General features: G+C 35.7%; 2 protein-coding genes across 2 annotated transcripts; both read left to right on the forward strand.

Moving 5' to 3' along the window:
• The first annotated feature begins 277 nt into the window (after window positions 1-277).
• On the forward strand, window positions 278-7,938 carry LOC105157484 (uncharacterized). The gene is made up of 14 exons (XM_011073892.3): window positions 278-589; window positions 749-796; window positions 877-937; window positions 1,038-1,070; window positions 2,249-2,373; window positions 2,484-2,618; window positions 3,981-4,057; window positions 4,156-4,412; window positions 5,241-5,297; window positions 5,395-5,563; window positions 6,374-6,431; window positions 6,540-6,625; window positions 6,729-6,785; window positions 7,402-7,938. Exons 1-14 carry the CDS (start codon window positions 427-429, stop codon window positions 7,483-7,485), a joined length of 1,410 nt encoding a protein of 469 aa, XP_011072194.1. The 5' UTR covers window positions 278-426; the 3' UTR covers window positions 7,486-7,938.
• Window positions 7,939-9,906: 1,968 nt separating this feature from the next.
• On the forward strand, window positions 9,907-13,275 carry LOC105157494 (cytochrome P450 87A3). Its single transcript, XM_088875128.1, has 9 exons — window positions 9,907-11,279; window positions 11,398-11,719; window positions 11,809-11,958; window positions 12,061-12,312; window positions 12,395-12,484; window positions 12,570-12,648; window positions 12,739-12,849; window positions 12,933-13,056; window positions 13,131-13,275. Exons 1-9 carry the CDS (start codon window positions 11,080-11,082, stop codon window positions 13,273-13,275), a joined length of 1,473 nt encoding a protein of 490 aa, XP_088731254.1. The 5' UTR covers window positions 9,907-11,079.
• The last annotated feature ends 217 nt before the right edge of the window (window positions 13,276-13,492 follow it).

Genomic DNA, 13,492 nt, shown 5'->3' on the forward strand with positions numbered 1-13,492 from the left:
TGAAATTTGCTATATCATAAATACTCATTTGATGTTTAAAATTTTTTAAATATCTCTGAAATTAACGACATCTAACAAATACCCTTTAATGATAGTCTATTATAAGGGGAATTTGTTAGACAGTGGTTAATTTTAAGAATATATTTATAATTTTTCAAATAATGAGAAAGTATTTTATAATTATAGTAAATCTCATGGACCCAATTGTAATTTATCCTTTTGACATATCTTTTCTTTTTTCCTTTAAATTATTATTCAATTATTGAATTGAATAACCACCCCGCCGGAGAAAAATGAAAAAGGCAAAAGGAAAAAAGTGTATTTGCAGGACGACGGCGTTTCGTCCAAGAACTGAACCCCCAGTACCACTCTTGGCTGCAGACGGCGTCCGATCTGAAAGCCAGCAAAGGATCTTTCCACTCATCAATGGAGGAGAAGCCCCAAATTCGAAGTAACACAAAGAAGCTAGGGTTTTGGAAATGGGCAATAGCTTCGGTCATATTCAGATTAATTCTCAGTTACTTCTCCAAAAATCTCAACCTGTCCTCTCGCCCCGAAGTCTCCACTCCGCTCACCAGCCTACGTCGCTGTACCATCTCTTCTCTCTCTCTCTCTCTATATATATATATGTGTGTGTGTGTGTGTGTGTGTGTGTGTGATAGAGAAAGAGAGAGTATGTGTGTTTCTTGATGATTTTTGTTGAATTTAACTTTCTTTTGGTTATTTCGTGTTTGTGCCAAATTTGTAGTGGCGGAGGGCTACTGGCTAAAGCGATTATCGATGTCACCGTATTCTGGTTCGTATTCTGGAGCTGTTCTCATTATTTTGGCTTTGAGATTATTCATGTAATTAAGTAATTATGGGTGTCACAAGCAGGTTCGATGTACCATGGTTCGCCTTTATTGCTCTCGATTCTCGGTCCTCTTACTGTGAAAACGTAACTTTCCATATCCGTAATCAACAACTTTGAATAACTTCATGCTCTGTTTGGTTGGCAATGTTATGTGGCAATTGATTAATGAAATGCAACAATGCAGAATTGGAGGACAACCTAGTCATCTATTGTGCAGGTATCAGCTCTCTATTTCTCTCTAATATCTTTATTATTATTATTCGTGTTCATTGATCCATGTTTACTTAATTCTGAATGTGTGCAGTTAGGGATGATTACCATTCTTAACAAATTAAGATGGTCCGCTCTATACTCTTTTATCATTTTTTGGATGATTAGAACATATATACTGAATGGTTATGCATTGAATAGAAACAAGACCAAGTGAGCAATTGTACATACATGAAATATTTAGCATGTATACTGCACCACCTGAGCAAATCCTCAACTCCACAAAGTTGTGTGTGTGATCTGCCAAGCTTTTTGACACAATTATGTGATAAATCCTATGTAACTGTCTATTCTTAATTGTTATGCCATTTAATTCTTTATTTAGCAATTTCTACATTTTCTTTTTCCTTCTTCCTTTCAAGGTTGAATTACATTTTTGGAGTTGGAGTATTTATTTTGGATTCTCGCACTTAAGGCTGAGTGAAGCTTGTGACAAAAGTCACTTTCTCCATGCATTGCAATCTTTTCATGCTATACCCACATCATTTGTCGCACATCACTCAATACATGATGTGATGTCTTCATCTGGAAACTGGCTCTCAGATGATTGATGCAAGTCACAAAATTCTAACGTGCAGCCAACACTTTCAATAATTGATCAAGCTCTTTCTTCTCTGGCATCAAGTTTTTTTAGTTGGGCATCCATATTCCCGTGTCAAATTTTCTTTGGAGTTACGAGCTATAAACTTACTACTTTATAAATGGCACAACCCTTTTATCCATGTACCTGGTCAGGGCACTTTTTTACTGCCCTCTTCTAAGTTCTATCCTACAGTATTCAAGATTGCATATTAGATGCTCATATCTGTATTGTCATCCAACATCAATACTACGTAATTCTAGGGAAGCGGCATTCCCGTAGATAGTTTTCACGATGATAAAAAAGTGGTGGCGCCTATTGATAATATAAATGACTCATATAATATATGGCACCAATTACTACATGGTATTATTTGAAAAATATTTTTGTCTGGGCTGAATTTTGAATAGACAATAAATTCCTATCCTGTTTGAAGGTCATCTATAAATTATGTTTGCTGCTCATACCTTCTTGTCCTTTATTTGGTAATATGTTCTTTGAATATCATTTTGCTGTGTAGAATATCAACATATTTTTGGAGATAGTCTGGTTTCTGTGTTTGCAGATCTTATCAGCTCAATTCTTATCCGTGCAACTGGACACAGTCTTGTGCGAGCACATGTTCACAATTTGAAATCATTGGGCCTTGATAAACTGTTCAAAGACATAGGTAATACTTGCCGTTACTAGAACTCTGTTTTTCTTTTTTATGTACTTTTGCTCATCGTGCTTTCTGGATACCTCCAGTAAAATGATGAATTTGCTTTCCTTTGTATCTAGAGATTCTGCCATCTGGTGATATTGCTGCTCTCGTGTATTTGTGGAACCCTTTCACAATTGTCTCTTGCGTTGGTTTTAATACATCACCTATTGAAAACCTGTTCGTGATCTTGTCTCTTTATGGAGCATCTGCAGGTATAAAGTGCTCAACCTTTCACTCCACATACATTTATTATGATAATGGACTTAAAAAGCCTTAATGGTTCTTTCTTGCCTATAGCTTTATATCTCTGTATTTGATAAGTGGTTCAGCTTTCTGTGTTTTAGTTAGATTTACCATCATACGTTTAAAAAATTTGTTTAGTTGTTTTCCCTAAATACCTCCTGTCTCATTGATTCCTGTTTTCCTTTGCTTGCTCATGCTAATATCAGAATATTATATCTGGCCTCATGTGTTGATTTGCTCATTGGTGATGAGTGTCTTCTGATTTTTCATAACTTAGACCTAATGTACTGGAAGTCATTATTCTCAAGTATCATGCACTAGAAAAATAATGTCAAAATTTATGGTTTATTTTAGGAATGGATAACCAAGTATTTGCATCATCAATCAGATGAGTTCTGCATTTTTGGTCACCAACAGCCTCTGTGGTGGAAGATCAATGTAATTGAGGCTTAATGTCTCTGCTTTCCAGAAGCACTCTTACGTATTTTGTGGTTTACTGATTTCCATGCTATAACTTCATCTTGTCTTTCCAAAACATTTTTTGGGAAGTGCATTCAAATTTAGTTTCCAAAACGTAATGGCAGTAAATGTAGTGGTACAGCTTCTACACTATTATAATACTTTTATACCTCCAAGGTACAACGTGAATCCATCCTTGTTATTAGCTGCCCTCCTCTAGGAAGTCATCACCATATATCTTGTCTTATCCATTCTGTCTGAGTTTTGAGAAATTTACAGCTGCAACTAGAGAAAGAAACCCTGATTAACTTCATAGATATCCCTTTTTTTTTTGTTCATGATTTACGAAGGACACTGTACTGTATACACACAAACATACATCAATATATATATGTTGCTAGCAATTATATCATCATATATTTCCTTTCTCCAAGATCGATCCCTTTCTTTCTGGTACATGCATTAATAATGCTTATTTCTTGATTTAATATGTAACAACAATTCTCCCCTGAATGTATTTAGATGACTAACAAAAAATATTTGACCAATAATTTTGAGGATGAACAAGTACAATTTATATCAAACACCCAATTTTTAACCTCTTAACACCTTGAATAAAATTATGATTCTTTAAGCATAAAAGGAAGTTTGAATGTCCTGGTGTCTGCAGTGTGTAGTATGTATTCTGTCAGGTAAATAGTTAGGAAAGACTAGATGAAGTTATTTTTCAAAAACCATTTGATTGGGTGCCAAGTTTCCATTTAGATGTGCTTTCCAGGTTTGTTGAACATTTTCTAAGACAGTGAAGTCTTATACGATGACTGAGAGATAAAGAACTATTGCTCATGCTTTGCCGAATGCTATGTACACAGGACTAATACCATTAGCAGCTTTTGGGTGGGTCATAGCATCACATTTGTCTCTTTATCCCTTGGTTCTAATCATACCGGTATGTTTTGGGGAAGAAACTTGTAATTGGCTTAACAGTCTTTGTAAGTTCATACAGGTACCATAGAATTACTTTGTGTTTAATTTTCTCAATTCCAGGTGATCTTTTTACTGGGTTACGGTCTGGATGCACCCCCAAGAAAATTATTCGTGCGGAGTACGCAAGTTGGAGAAGAGAGACCAGTTGATCATGTAGAACTCAAGTCAGTGACTAATAAACCCTTAAAAACAACGATTTTCTCCTGGCGGCCAGTCATTGTCTTCTTTTTGTGGGCATCCATATGGATACTGTACGTGTTAATGTTGTGTGCTATTGATATGAAAGAGCATGGTGGTCTTTGGGAGATGTTTAAGAGGTACAGCAGTAATACCTCCATTTCTTTTTAATTTTCCTCCAATTTCCTCAAATACTTTTTGTTTGAGGTACTAGTAATTTTATGCCTTCTGTGAGACCAAATGTGCTGGACTCTCGAAATTTTAATGCATAGAGAATCTTTAATTCCTCTTAAAATCAGTATACCTTTATGCGCAGCATCCATTTCTATAGCAGGACTTGTTGTCATTCATACAGTTTTTTATTTGCTGCTAATCTGGTATTTGCTTGTGTTTCTCAACAATTAAAGTAACTGGTTTCAAACTGGGTAATCCTGATTTTGTTGAAAGCACTTAGATTCTCCTCAATGGAGGTGGCATTACTGCAATTGCGGACTCAGTTTCATCATATTGATCTTTCCTCTTGCCATCTCAGGTTCTTTTTGTGCATATTTAGTTGTGGGATTGGTCACCTGAAAATGATTTCTTGTATTTCTAACTCGAAAGGATCTGCACATCAAATTCTTATTATAATTGGTCTTCAATTGTAGCACTCCAATTGAAAAGCTATGAATTAAATGCCATCTTATGAGCCATTTACAACTCAAAGGACAAGAAAAATTTACTCCTTCTCTTGCATCCTATCCCATTTAAAGCAGGCAGAAATGTGCTGCTTAATTTTTTGTGCTCGACAAGTGTTCGAAATTATTCTCTTCAAATATTTTCTTATCACAAAACGTTCTTGATTATACCTTGTCACTTTTTGAATTATTTTGCATTCACCTGTTGGTCTCTGATGAAGATCTGCAACTTGATATATTTGCTTATCTGTTTTTTGAGCTGCATTAATTACTTTAAAAGCCATTCTGCAGGACATATGGTTTTATTCTTACTGTCAAAGATTTATCTCCTAATATAGGTGTCTTATGGTAAGTGGCAAGTGGCTGTTGTTGGTTAAATATGTTTTACTTTGCATAGCTGTTTATCTTTTGCAACTTTCATAACATATCTGCCTTTTCGTTTCAGGTACTTCTTTGCTGAAGTGTTTGATTTTTTCAGGAATTTTTTCCTGATAGTTTTTCACGTGAACATTCTCTTCATGATATTGCCTTTGGCCATACGGCTAAATCATAGGCCATGCTTTTTGGTCTTTGTTTACTTGGCAATCTCTTCAATGCTAAAATCTTATCCTTCAGTGAGCTCCTCATCTTTCTCTAAATTTTAGAATTGCATGTTTTGATTTATATCACTGGGACTCGATGTCATCGACATCACCTATTTTCTGTTTTTATATTACTTCCCTCGCATAAATTCTGCTTAAAACAACATATATTGCTGTGAATTTTGTTAATATTGCTGAAGTGGAACGATTCACTCTTTTGAAAAGAATTCAGATCGTGAACATGAACATGATATGCATATGCGTTTTTCTTTAGCATATAAGACACACAAGGTGATAAATAACTGGTGAGAGAGTAACTTTTCCTGCTGAGCGATATCTACAAATAGGGGGGACAGTTTACGATCTGTAATGCTTACCTGACAAGAACTAAACTCTAGCTCTCAAAATTATATAATGTGAGTATGAAGCAGATATTCAGTTGGAAAGGAGAGGAGTTAAGTAAATGAGACTCCAGCCATTGAAAAATAATGCCAATCTTCACTTTACATGTTTGACATATTTGATCTAGTTATGGTTAGTTGTATCCAAACAGTTCTAGAGCATATCTAAGGTCTAAGCATAAGAAAATTGCAGTCTCAACTGGCGGCAACCTCCCACTGGTTATTGTAGTTTAGTTTAATGGGTGCTGCTTGTAAATTATGGTAAGGTGGAACACCTCCTAATTTCAGATCAGTTTGTAGCCAGTTGAATAAGGAAATAGAAGGAAAAATCATAAAAAAGGAGTTAAGTTATTTGAGTGAGAGTTTGAAGTTGGACTTAATTAGGCTTTCTATGGTTGGCTAATTATATTGGGGACCTGATTTAGTCCTTTTCATTTATCAGGTTGGGGATTCAGCTTTATACTTGAGTTTACTGGTGTTATTTGTTAATGAGTTAGCAGGTATGTTGTCTCTCCGACAGTAACTCTCTCCATGCTCGTGTGCCTTTGTTTTATTAGTTTGCTGACCAAGGCCTGAGAACTCATAGTGACATAGTCTATTGCATGCAGAAATGCAATTTTCATTCTTCCTCTTTTGTGGATATGTTGGGGTTTCACTTTTAAGCCCTGTGATGCACAATCTGTGGATTTGGAGGGTACGTGCCTATTTGCTTAGATGGATATGCACAAGCTTTCGTGGGAATTCAATACCATGTCGGATATTAGATTACGTATCTCTTACTTGTTAAACTTTTGCAGGGGACTGGCAATGCAAACTTCTACTTTGCAACAGCCATAGCATATGCTTGTTTTCAGGTTTTTCTTTCTCTTGTTTGTTTTTCTGAATTTAAGTTATTTGATTCTTGAAAATCTACATCTTGACCAATCTTGATCAACTGTTACAGAAGAAACGTGACTATATCCCATGTTTCTGATCTACATTTATGATATGCATAAATCCAGTATGTGGACAGTTATGTAGTAACTAAACTAGCAATCATATGAATATTGTCTGGTTGAGAGTTAGAAATAGTACAACTTTTCTATGCTAAACTATAGGATTAATGTGACAACAGACATAATTTTCCAATTAGCCATGGTTGTTGCAAGAGGAAAAAGAAAAAGGTGGCGCCATAGCTTGTTATTTTAGTGTTGGTGTTGCATTAGGGTGGCCTTGTTTCCTGACAAGTTGGGTACGAATTGACTTCCTAATATTCCACTTGTGTTGGAATTGCAATTGATATTGTGAAAACAAGAATAGTTATTGTTTGCTTCCAGTTTAATTGGGAGTTTGCAAAGAAGGAATATGTTGCAAATATGCAATGCATAGGATCATTTAAAGTGAACATTGGAGATTGTAGATTAATGTCTCCTCTCCTCTTGTCCGTTCTTAAAGATATTCATCTGTTCATCTATTTCTTTATTCTTGCAGATCGTTCTTGTGGTTGAGAGTGTGAGTGCTATGCTTAACTATGACAGAAAGATCAGAAAACTATGCAATACTGCAAAAGTTTGAGATGCCTGCTGCTTTTAGATAAAGGGTATTTGGACTAGTTATTTGGTATTTACTTCGCTTGAGCTGGCCTTGATGCTTGACTTCTGTGCGATAAACTGCTGGAGATAGTCTGCTGTGCGATAAACTGGTGGGAGCAAAGTTTCAAATAGAAGTTTATACAGATTACAGAGGATCCCTTGCAACATATTTCGAATTGTCCTTCAAATACATTCTAGCGCAATCAGTACCGAATAGACCAGTGGGAAACTAAATGTGGTCAAAATGAATTTCAACGGACCAGTAGAAGTGTACCGAATAGAACACAAACTTTGCCATGAGACAATGGGTGAATTTTGTAATTCTCCAGTTAGAGAACAACTGTCGGCGATGGAACCTGCAGTAAGACTTGTGAACTGTTCTCTCTCTCTCTCTATGCAACTGCCCTCAGCTATCTAGTTTTATGAATTTGTGCTACTTTTTACGTGCTTTCAAATGTTTGTGATCTTTCTACAATTGATGAAACTACTACTCTGTTAGGAACTGAATGATAGCATTTTTGTTAGCAAATTTGATATCAGTTTCTAGATTCAAATGCATCTTACTTGAACCTTAAAATTATGTTTGGATCATAGATTTTGGTGAGGAAAAGGAACATGGTCAAATAGTAGAGCACAAGGTTCTATTATTTGAAGCAATAGAATTATCATTTTAGTAAACTTCAATAACTATATCATAAATGTTTTACTCACAGTTGACTCTGGTGGTGTTGACATGTTCGTAAAGCTGGAGAATCCTTCATTTCTCAAAATCTTTGGTCCACTTTGACTTTTTAGCAGTGTAGTTCATGTTCCTCGGCTATCTTATGGCTCTATATATTTATGGATGATCTTAACAAGGTACTGCACTATCTAAGTGGATTTCGAATTATTAACAGCTTTATTATTATGTTAATAGCACGTCAAATTTAACCAGCAAACTAAAAGATTTCATTAGTAACAATTACATGTATCTGAAGGCATAAAGAAACCTAGTCTTCTACAAAACAACAAATTCCTTTAAGTAGTGCATCAAAATGAAGTAGTGTATGTGTCTGTTTTATTCTGTTTGACCAAATAATGTACTTGTAGTTTTATAAAAATGCAAATCTTTCGTCCTTCAGATCATTAGAGTATGGAACACTGCATGATTAATTGGACCAGCCTTTTACTGTGGGCTTCGCCAACTGTTTCAGTTTCACACTCCTAAAATTGCTAAGTTGAATTGTTTCATGCCGATGAAAGTTAATTTATTAAGTTGAATATTGTCAACTATACCTAACCAAATCCGAAGTACCAGCAGTCTAATAATGGGACAACGAATCTTTTTTAAGGAACAGAGCAGTCGCCAATTTCAAACTAAACCTTTGTGCGATTCATAATAAGATGAACGGACAGTGTATTAATCGAAAGAAAAATGTGTATTGGAGAAATACAAACAAATTGCAATTTTATTTATTTATTTATTATTATTAGTGAATTAGTACAATCATATCATGAATTTCAATAATCACTAATCAATGTACATTAATTACTAGTATACAATCATATCATGAATTTCAATAATCACTAATCAATGTACATTAATTACTAGTACTGGATATGTAACTAATATTTACTATATTATAGTAGAGACACTTATTTACTATGTACTTTACTATGAATCTCTCGTGAGCTTACACTTTGCAAAAGTAAGTAACAATTGAGTGGTTCAACTCCTAAACCAAGAGAAAATCAACGCAGATCATGAAATTCTTGAATCCCATTGGAAAAAGCAAAAGATTCACCAACTTATATTCAATAAGAAACATTTAAATGGTCATGTCCACTGATAATAAATATCGTACGCTACACGTTATATTTTTTATTAATGTATCATTTTACGTGTATCAGTTTAAGAAACACTCAAATATAAAACTTTTTCATCAAAAGAATTAAAGGAAACAACCAAATAATCATTAGAAATTTCTCAACATGTGAAATTTCCAAGGCCTTAACCCTAGGTCATGCTATACAGGTGGTCCAGTACATTGTATCTGTGCATTATGAAGAGTTTGAGTGATTTGACTTAAAACACCATTTTTTATACTCTTTTTCTGCAGAGGGATATTTTATTTCAAGAAGCCTCAAAGGTATGAACTGATTGAGCTGTCATTATTCTGCATTCCCTCTTAATGAGATCTTTTTCAAACTGAGGCCATGCACGTATCTGATATCGTTAGAAATAAAGACAACTCTTAGGTGGTAAAGTGCAGAATGTGGTGCAACGTGAGGAGTCTAATTAAGCACTAATGTTAACATCCTTCTATGATGAACAAAGACTAGACTGGAAAAAGCCAAGAAAACAAAATCAGACAAGAAATTTTACTGGGAAATCTTGCAACCCCTTTCCAGTTCAAATTCTAATGTTCCCTTTGACTAAGGTCTAATCTGCACCGATGAATCAAGGGCTTAATACAGTGGAAGTAGCAGATAAAGTTTCTTGATCAGCGTGCAATTGTAAATCAGGGTCTCCAAATAGCATGATAATCTTGATCAAACAATAATATAGTGAAAATGAATAGTTAACTGTGGAAAAATGGAAGCATGAACGGCGAAAAATTAAAGGATGGTCATACATCATTATACACAGTAACCTACATGTAATTAGTTGTTGAATGAGTTTAAGCCTGTGCCTTAAAGGGTTGGAGGGGTGGTATGTGTTGAATGGTGATAAACTTCAACTAGCTTGCCTTACCTGCAAAGGCACGTTAGAAAAACTTTTACAAGATACAAGTGAGATATAGTGGTTGTATGGAAATCTTGAAAACAGCATTTTAATATCAAATGCTGATCTGAATAGATTCAAAATCAGATACGAGATAATTTACAGCAAAGAAGATCTAGGATGAGATTTGCACCTCATGAAAACAATGAATAGAGAGACTCAGACAGAGAGGAACTAGTATAGTGGCATCAGCACTTAAATAACAAAGTATTTAGCACAGATTTAGGGAATATTTGAGATATCCTTCAGATTCTAGTAATTTATGTTTCATTGATTTTCCAACTCTATTCATATAAGAAAAGAAAATAACAATGATATGTTCCAAATGAGGTTCTGTTCTAGGTTTTAAGACTCATCAAAGATGGAAAGAGATACCTGAGTGTATTACATGTGTCTGAGAGGAAGTATCCAGCAAGCTTCGTTGTCATGCAAAGCTTTCTAAATGAACTTTATACCTGCGTTGACAATGGATTAGGAGGTTCTGTAGACAAAATTATTGTTGCTATTGTATCAGTCATTTGCCGCACTATGTATTTAAACCAACCAACTTCAGAAAACAAAGTGCAGCAACTTAAAAATTGTTATTCTAACCAGTTGCAAATTCTTCACCTATCTATTTAAGCTTTACTCAGCCATGGATATCAGATACACACTAGCAATTTCATTTAGACCTTGTCTCGCCCTCCTATACTCTACGAACTCCTTTTTCTGGCGAGTACAGGCCTATAAATTTCCTTCTCCTGGAAATTCACATCACTGTAACATTCTCTTCAGAAATAATCCTGTACATTGTCCTTTGAGCTATCAATACCAATGTTTTCGGTGGTTTTCTGCATCGGAGGTGTTCTGGTTATCATCATCACTCACTGGCTTTATACTTGGTGGAATCTCAGGTGCAGTGGAGTCCTCCCGCCAGGTTCAATGGGCTGCCCATTCCTTGGGGAGACTCTTCAGTTCTTTGCTCCGAGCAACTCTTTTGATATTCTACCTTTTGTGAAGAAGAGGATCCAAAGGTAATGTTAACTAACATTCATCCTAAGAGGCTCAAATAAGAATGACAATGCAGCCAATACATCAAAATGATCATCGTCATCACAATCATCTGACACCTTTTGGCCATTTGCTTTCTAGATATGGTCCTATTTTCAAGACAAGTTTAGTGGGACGACAAGTCATAGTATCCACTGATGCAGATCTTAATTACTTCATCTTTCAACAAGAGGGACAGTTATTCCAAAGCTGGTATCCAGATAGCTTCACAGAAATATTTGGGAGGCAAAATGTAGGTTCTGTGCATGGGTTCATGTACAAGTACCTTAAGAACATGGTGCTGAATTTGTTTGGTCCAGAGAGCCTAAAAAAGATGCTTCCAGAGGTTGAACAAGTATCAAAGCAGAACATAAGAAGGTGGTCAAGCCACACTTCTGTTGAAATGAAGGAAGCAACTGCACAGGTAAAAAGGAAACACCTTATCCTCATTAACTTCTCCCATGCCTTTTCTCTATAAACTCAACTAATGGATTGAGTCAATCTCTTTTGCAGATGATATTTGACTTCACTGCAAAAAAGTTAATTAGTTATGATTCAGAAAAATCCTCCGATAATCTGAGGGAAAGTTTTGTAGCTTTCATACAGGGCTTAATCTCTTTCCCATTGAACATTCCAGGAACAGCCTACAGCAAATGCTTACAGGTGTGTCCGGACAAGTATATCGTAACCTTAATTATGTCACAGCACATTAGGCATCCTGGTTTAGATGGAAAATATAGTTAGCTACTTCATTACTTTGATCAGGGAAGAAAGAAGGCAATGAAGATGCTGAAAACCATGCTACAGCAGAGGCGGGAAAGGCCACGAAAAATAGGAACTGATTTCTTTGATTATGTGTTGGAAGAACTTCAGCGAGAGGATACATTACTCAAGGAGGCAATTGCTCTGGATTTGATGTTCGTGTTACTCTTTGCCAGCTTTGAAACTACCTCCTTGGCACTCATTCTCGCAATCAAGTTTCTAGTAGACCATCCCCTGGCAATAAAAGAACTAACCGTGAGTGAAGATAAATTAACATAATCGAAACAGCTGCATCAATACAGGTTCTTTTCTTTAACATGCCCTAAATATGTTACAGGAAGAACACGAGGCAATTATTAGAAGAAGAGAGAATCCTGATTCTAGACTGACATGGGAGGAGTACAAATCAATGAAATTCACATTTCAGGTGAACCTATTAACATCATCTTTTTTGTTAAAAGTTTATTCATTATTTACAATACGTCCCATCTTCTAACAGAATACGCTTGCAGTTTATCCATGAAACAGTCAGATTGGCAAATATAGTTCCTGGAATTTTCAGAAAAGCATTGAGGGATACCAAATTTAAAGGTTAGAGTCAAATATTGAATTAATTTCTCCTAAATGAACTCCATATTGGCTCATTTCATCATAAATTGGTACAAATCCTTGTTGGTGCAGGATATACCATTCCAGCTGGTTGGGCGGTGATGGTATGTCCTCCAGCTGTGCACTTGAATCCCGCCAGACATACAAATCCCCTTGAATTCAATCCTTGGAGATGGGAGGCAAGTACTTCCAAATAATCACAAAATATATTTGTGCTTTCTAGAAAACTGCTCTTATTCATGGGAATATTGATGATCTACAGGGAGTAGACACAAATGCCGCATCAAGAAACTTCATGGCCTTTGGAGGTGGTATGAGGTTCTGTGTTGGAACAGATTTCAGTAAGGTCCAAATGGCTGTCTTTCTTCATTGCTTGGTAACCAAGTACAAGTAAGAACAAAACCGTTGAGTAAAATATCTCAATTTGTACATGAATTTAGAGAAGGCTTCTTTGCATCTGTCAGGTGGGAAGCAATCAAAGGAGGAGACATTCTTCGGACTCCTGGTTTACAATTTCCTAATGGTTATCACATTCATATCTCTGAAAAAGAGAAGTACAAGCAAGAAAGTCAGACAAGAATACTGTCCGCAACTCATTTGGGTTGCTAAAGGCGTGATGAAATCAGCACTCTAGTTCAGCCTCTCCACTGCGAGCATCAATGTCCTCAAGCTGCCAGAGAATTTGAAGAATCAATGAAGCAATCAGCAAGGACATAGCAACAACCTCCTTCCACCATATTAACTGATTTGGTGATATTTTGATCAGTATGTGACAAAATTTTGGTTCTTACACATATACACACACAAAAAAGAGGTCTAGGGAAAC

Source organism: Sesamum indicum, linkage group LG1 (genome assembly GCF_026168435.1).
Source record: "Sesamum indicum cultivar Baizhima isolate 11 linkage group LG1, ASM2616843v1, whole genome shotgun sequence".
In the NCBI taxonomy this organism is placed as follows: domain Eukaryota; kingdom Viridiplantae; phylum Streptophyta; class Magnoliopsida; order Lamiales; family Pedaliaceae; genus Sesamum; species Sesamum indicum.

Coding starts and splice junctions, on each gene's coding strand:
- LOC105157484 (XM_011073892.3), top strand. CDS start 427: ATGGAGGAGAAGCCCCAAATTCGAAGTAACACAAAGAAGCTAGGGTTT. Junction 590..748: donor GCTCACCAGCCTACGTCGCT/GTACCATCTCTT, acceptor CCAAATTTGTAG/TGGCGGAGGGCTACTGGCTA. Junction 4,413..5,240: donor CTTTGGGAGATGTTTAAGAG/GTACAGCAGTAA, acceptor GCCATTCTGCAG/GACATATGGTTTTATTCTTA.
- LOC105157494 (XM_088875128.1), top strand. CDS start 11,080: ATGTTTTCGGTGGTTTTCTGCATCGGAGGTGTTCTGGTTATCATCATC. Junction 11,280..11,397: donor GTGAAGAAGAGGATCCAAAG/GTAATGTTAACT, acceptor TTTGCTTTCTAG/ATATGGTCCTATTTTCAAGA. Junction 11,959..12,060: donor CCTACAGCAAATGCTTACAG/GTGTGTCCGGAC, acceptor TACTTTGATCAG/GGAAGAAAGAAGGCAATGAA.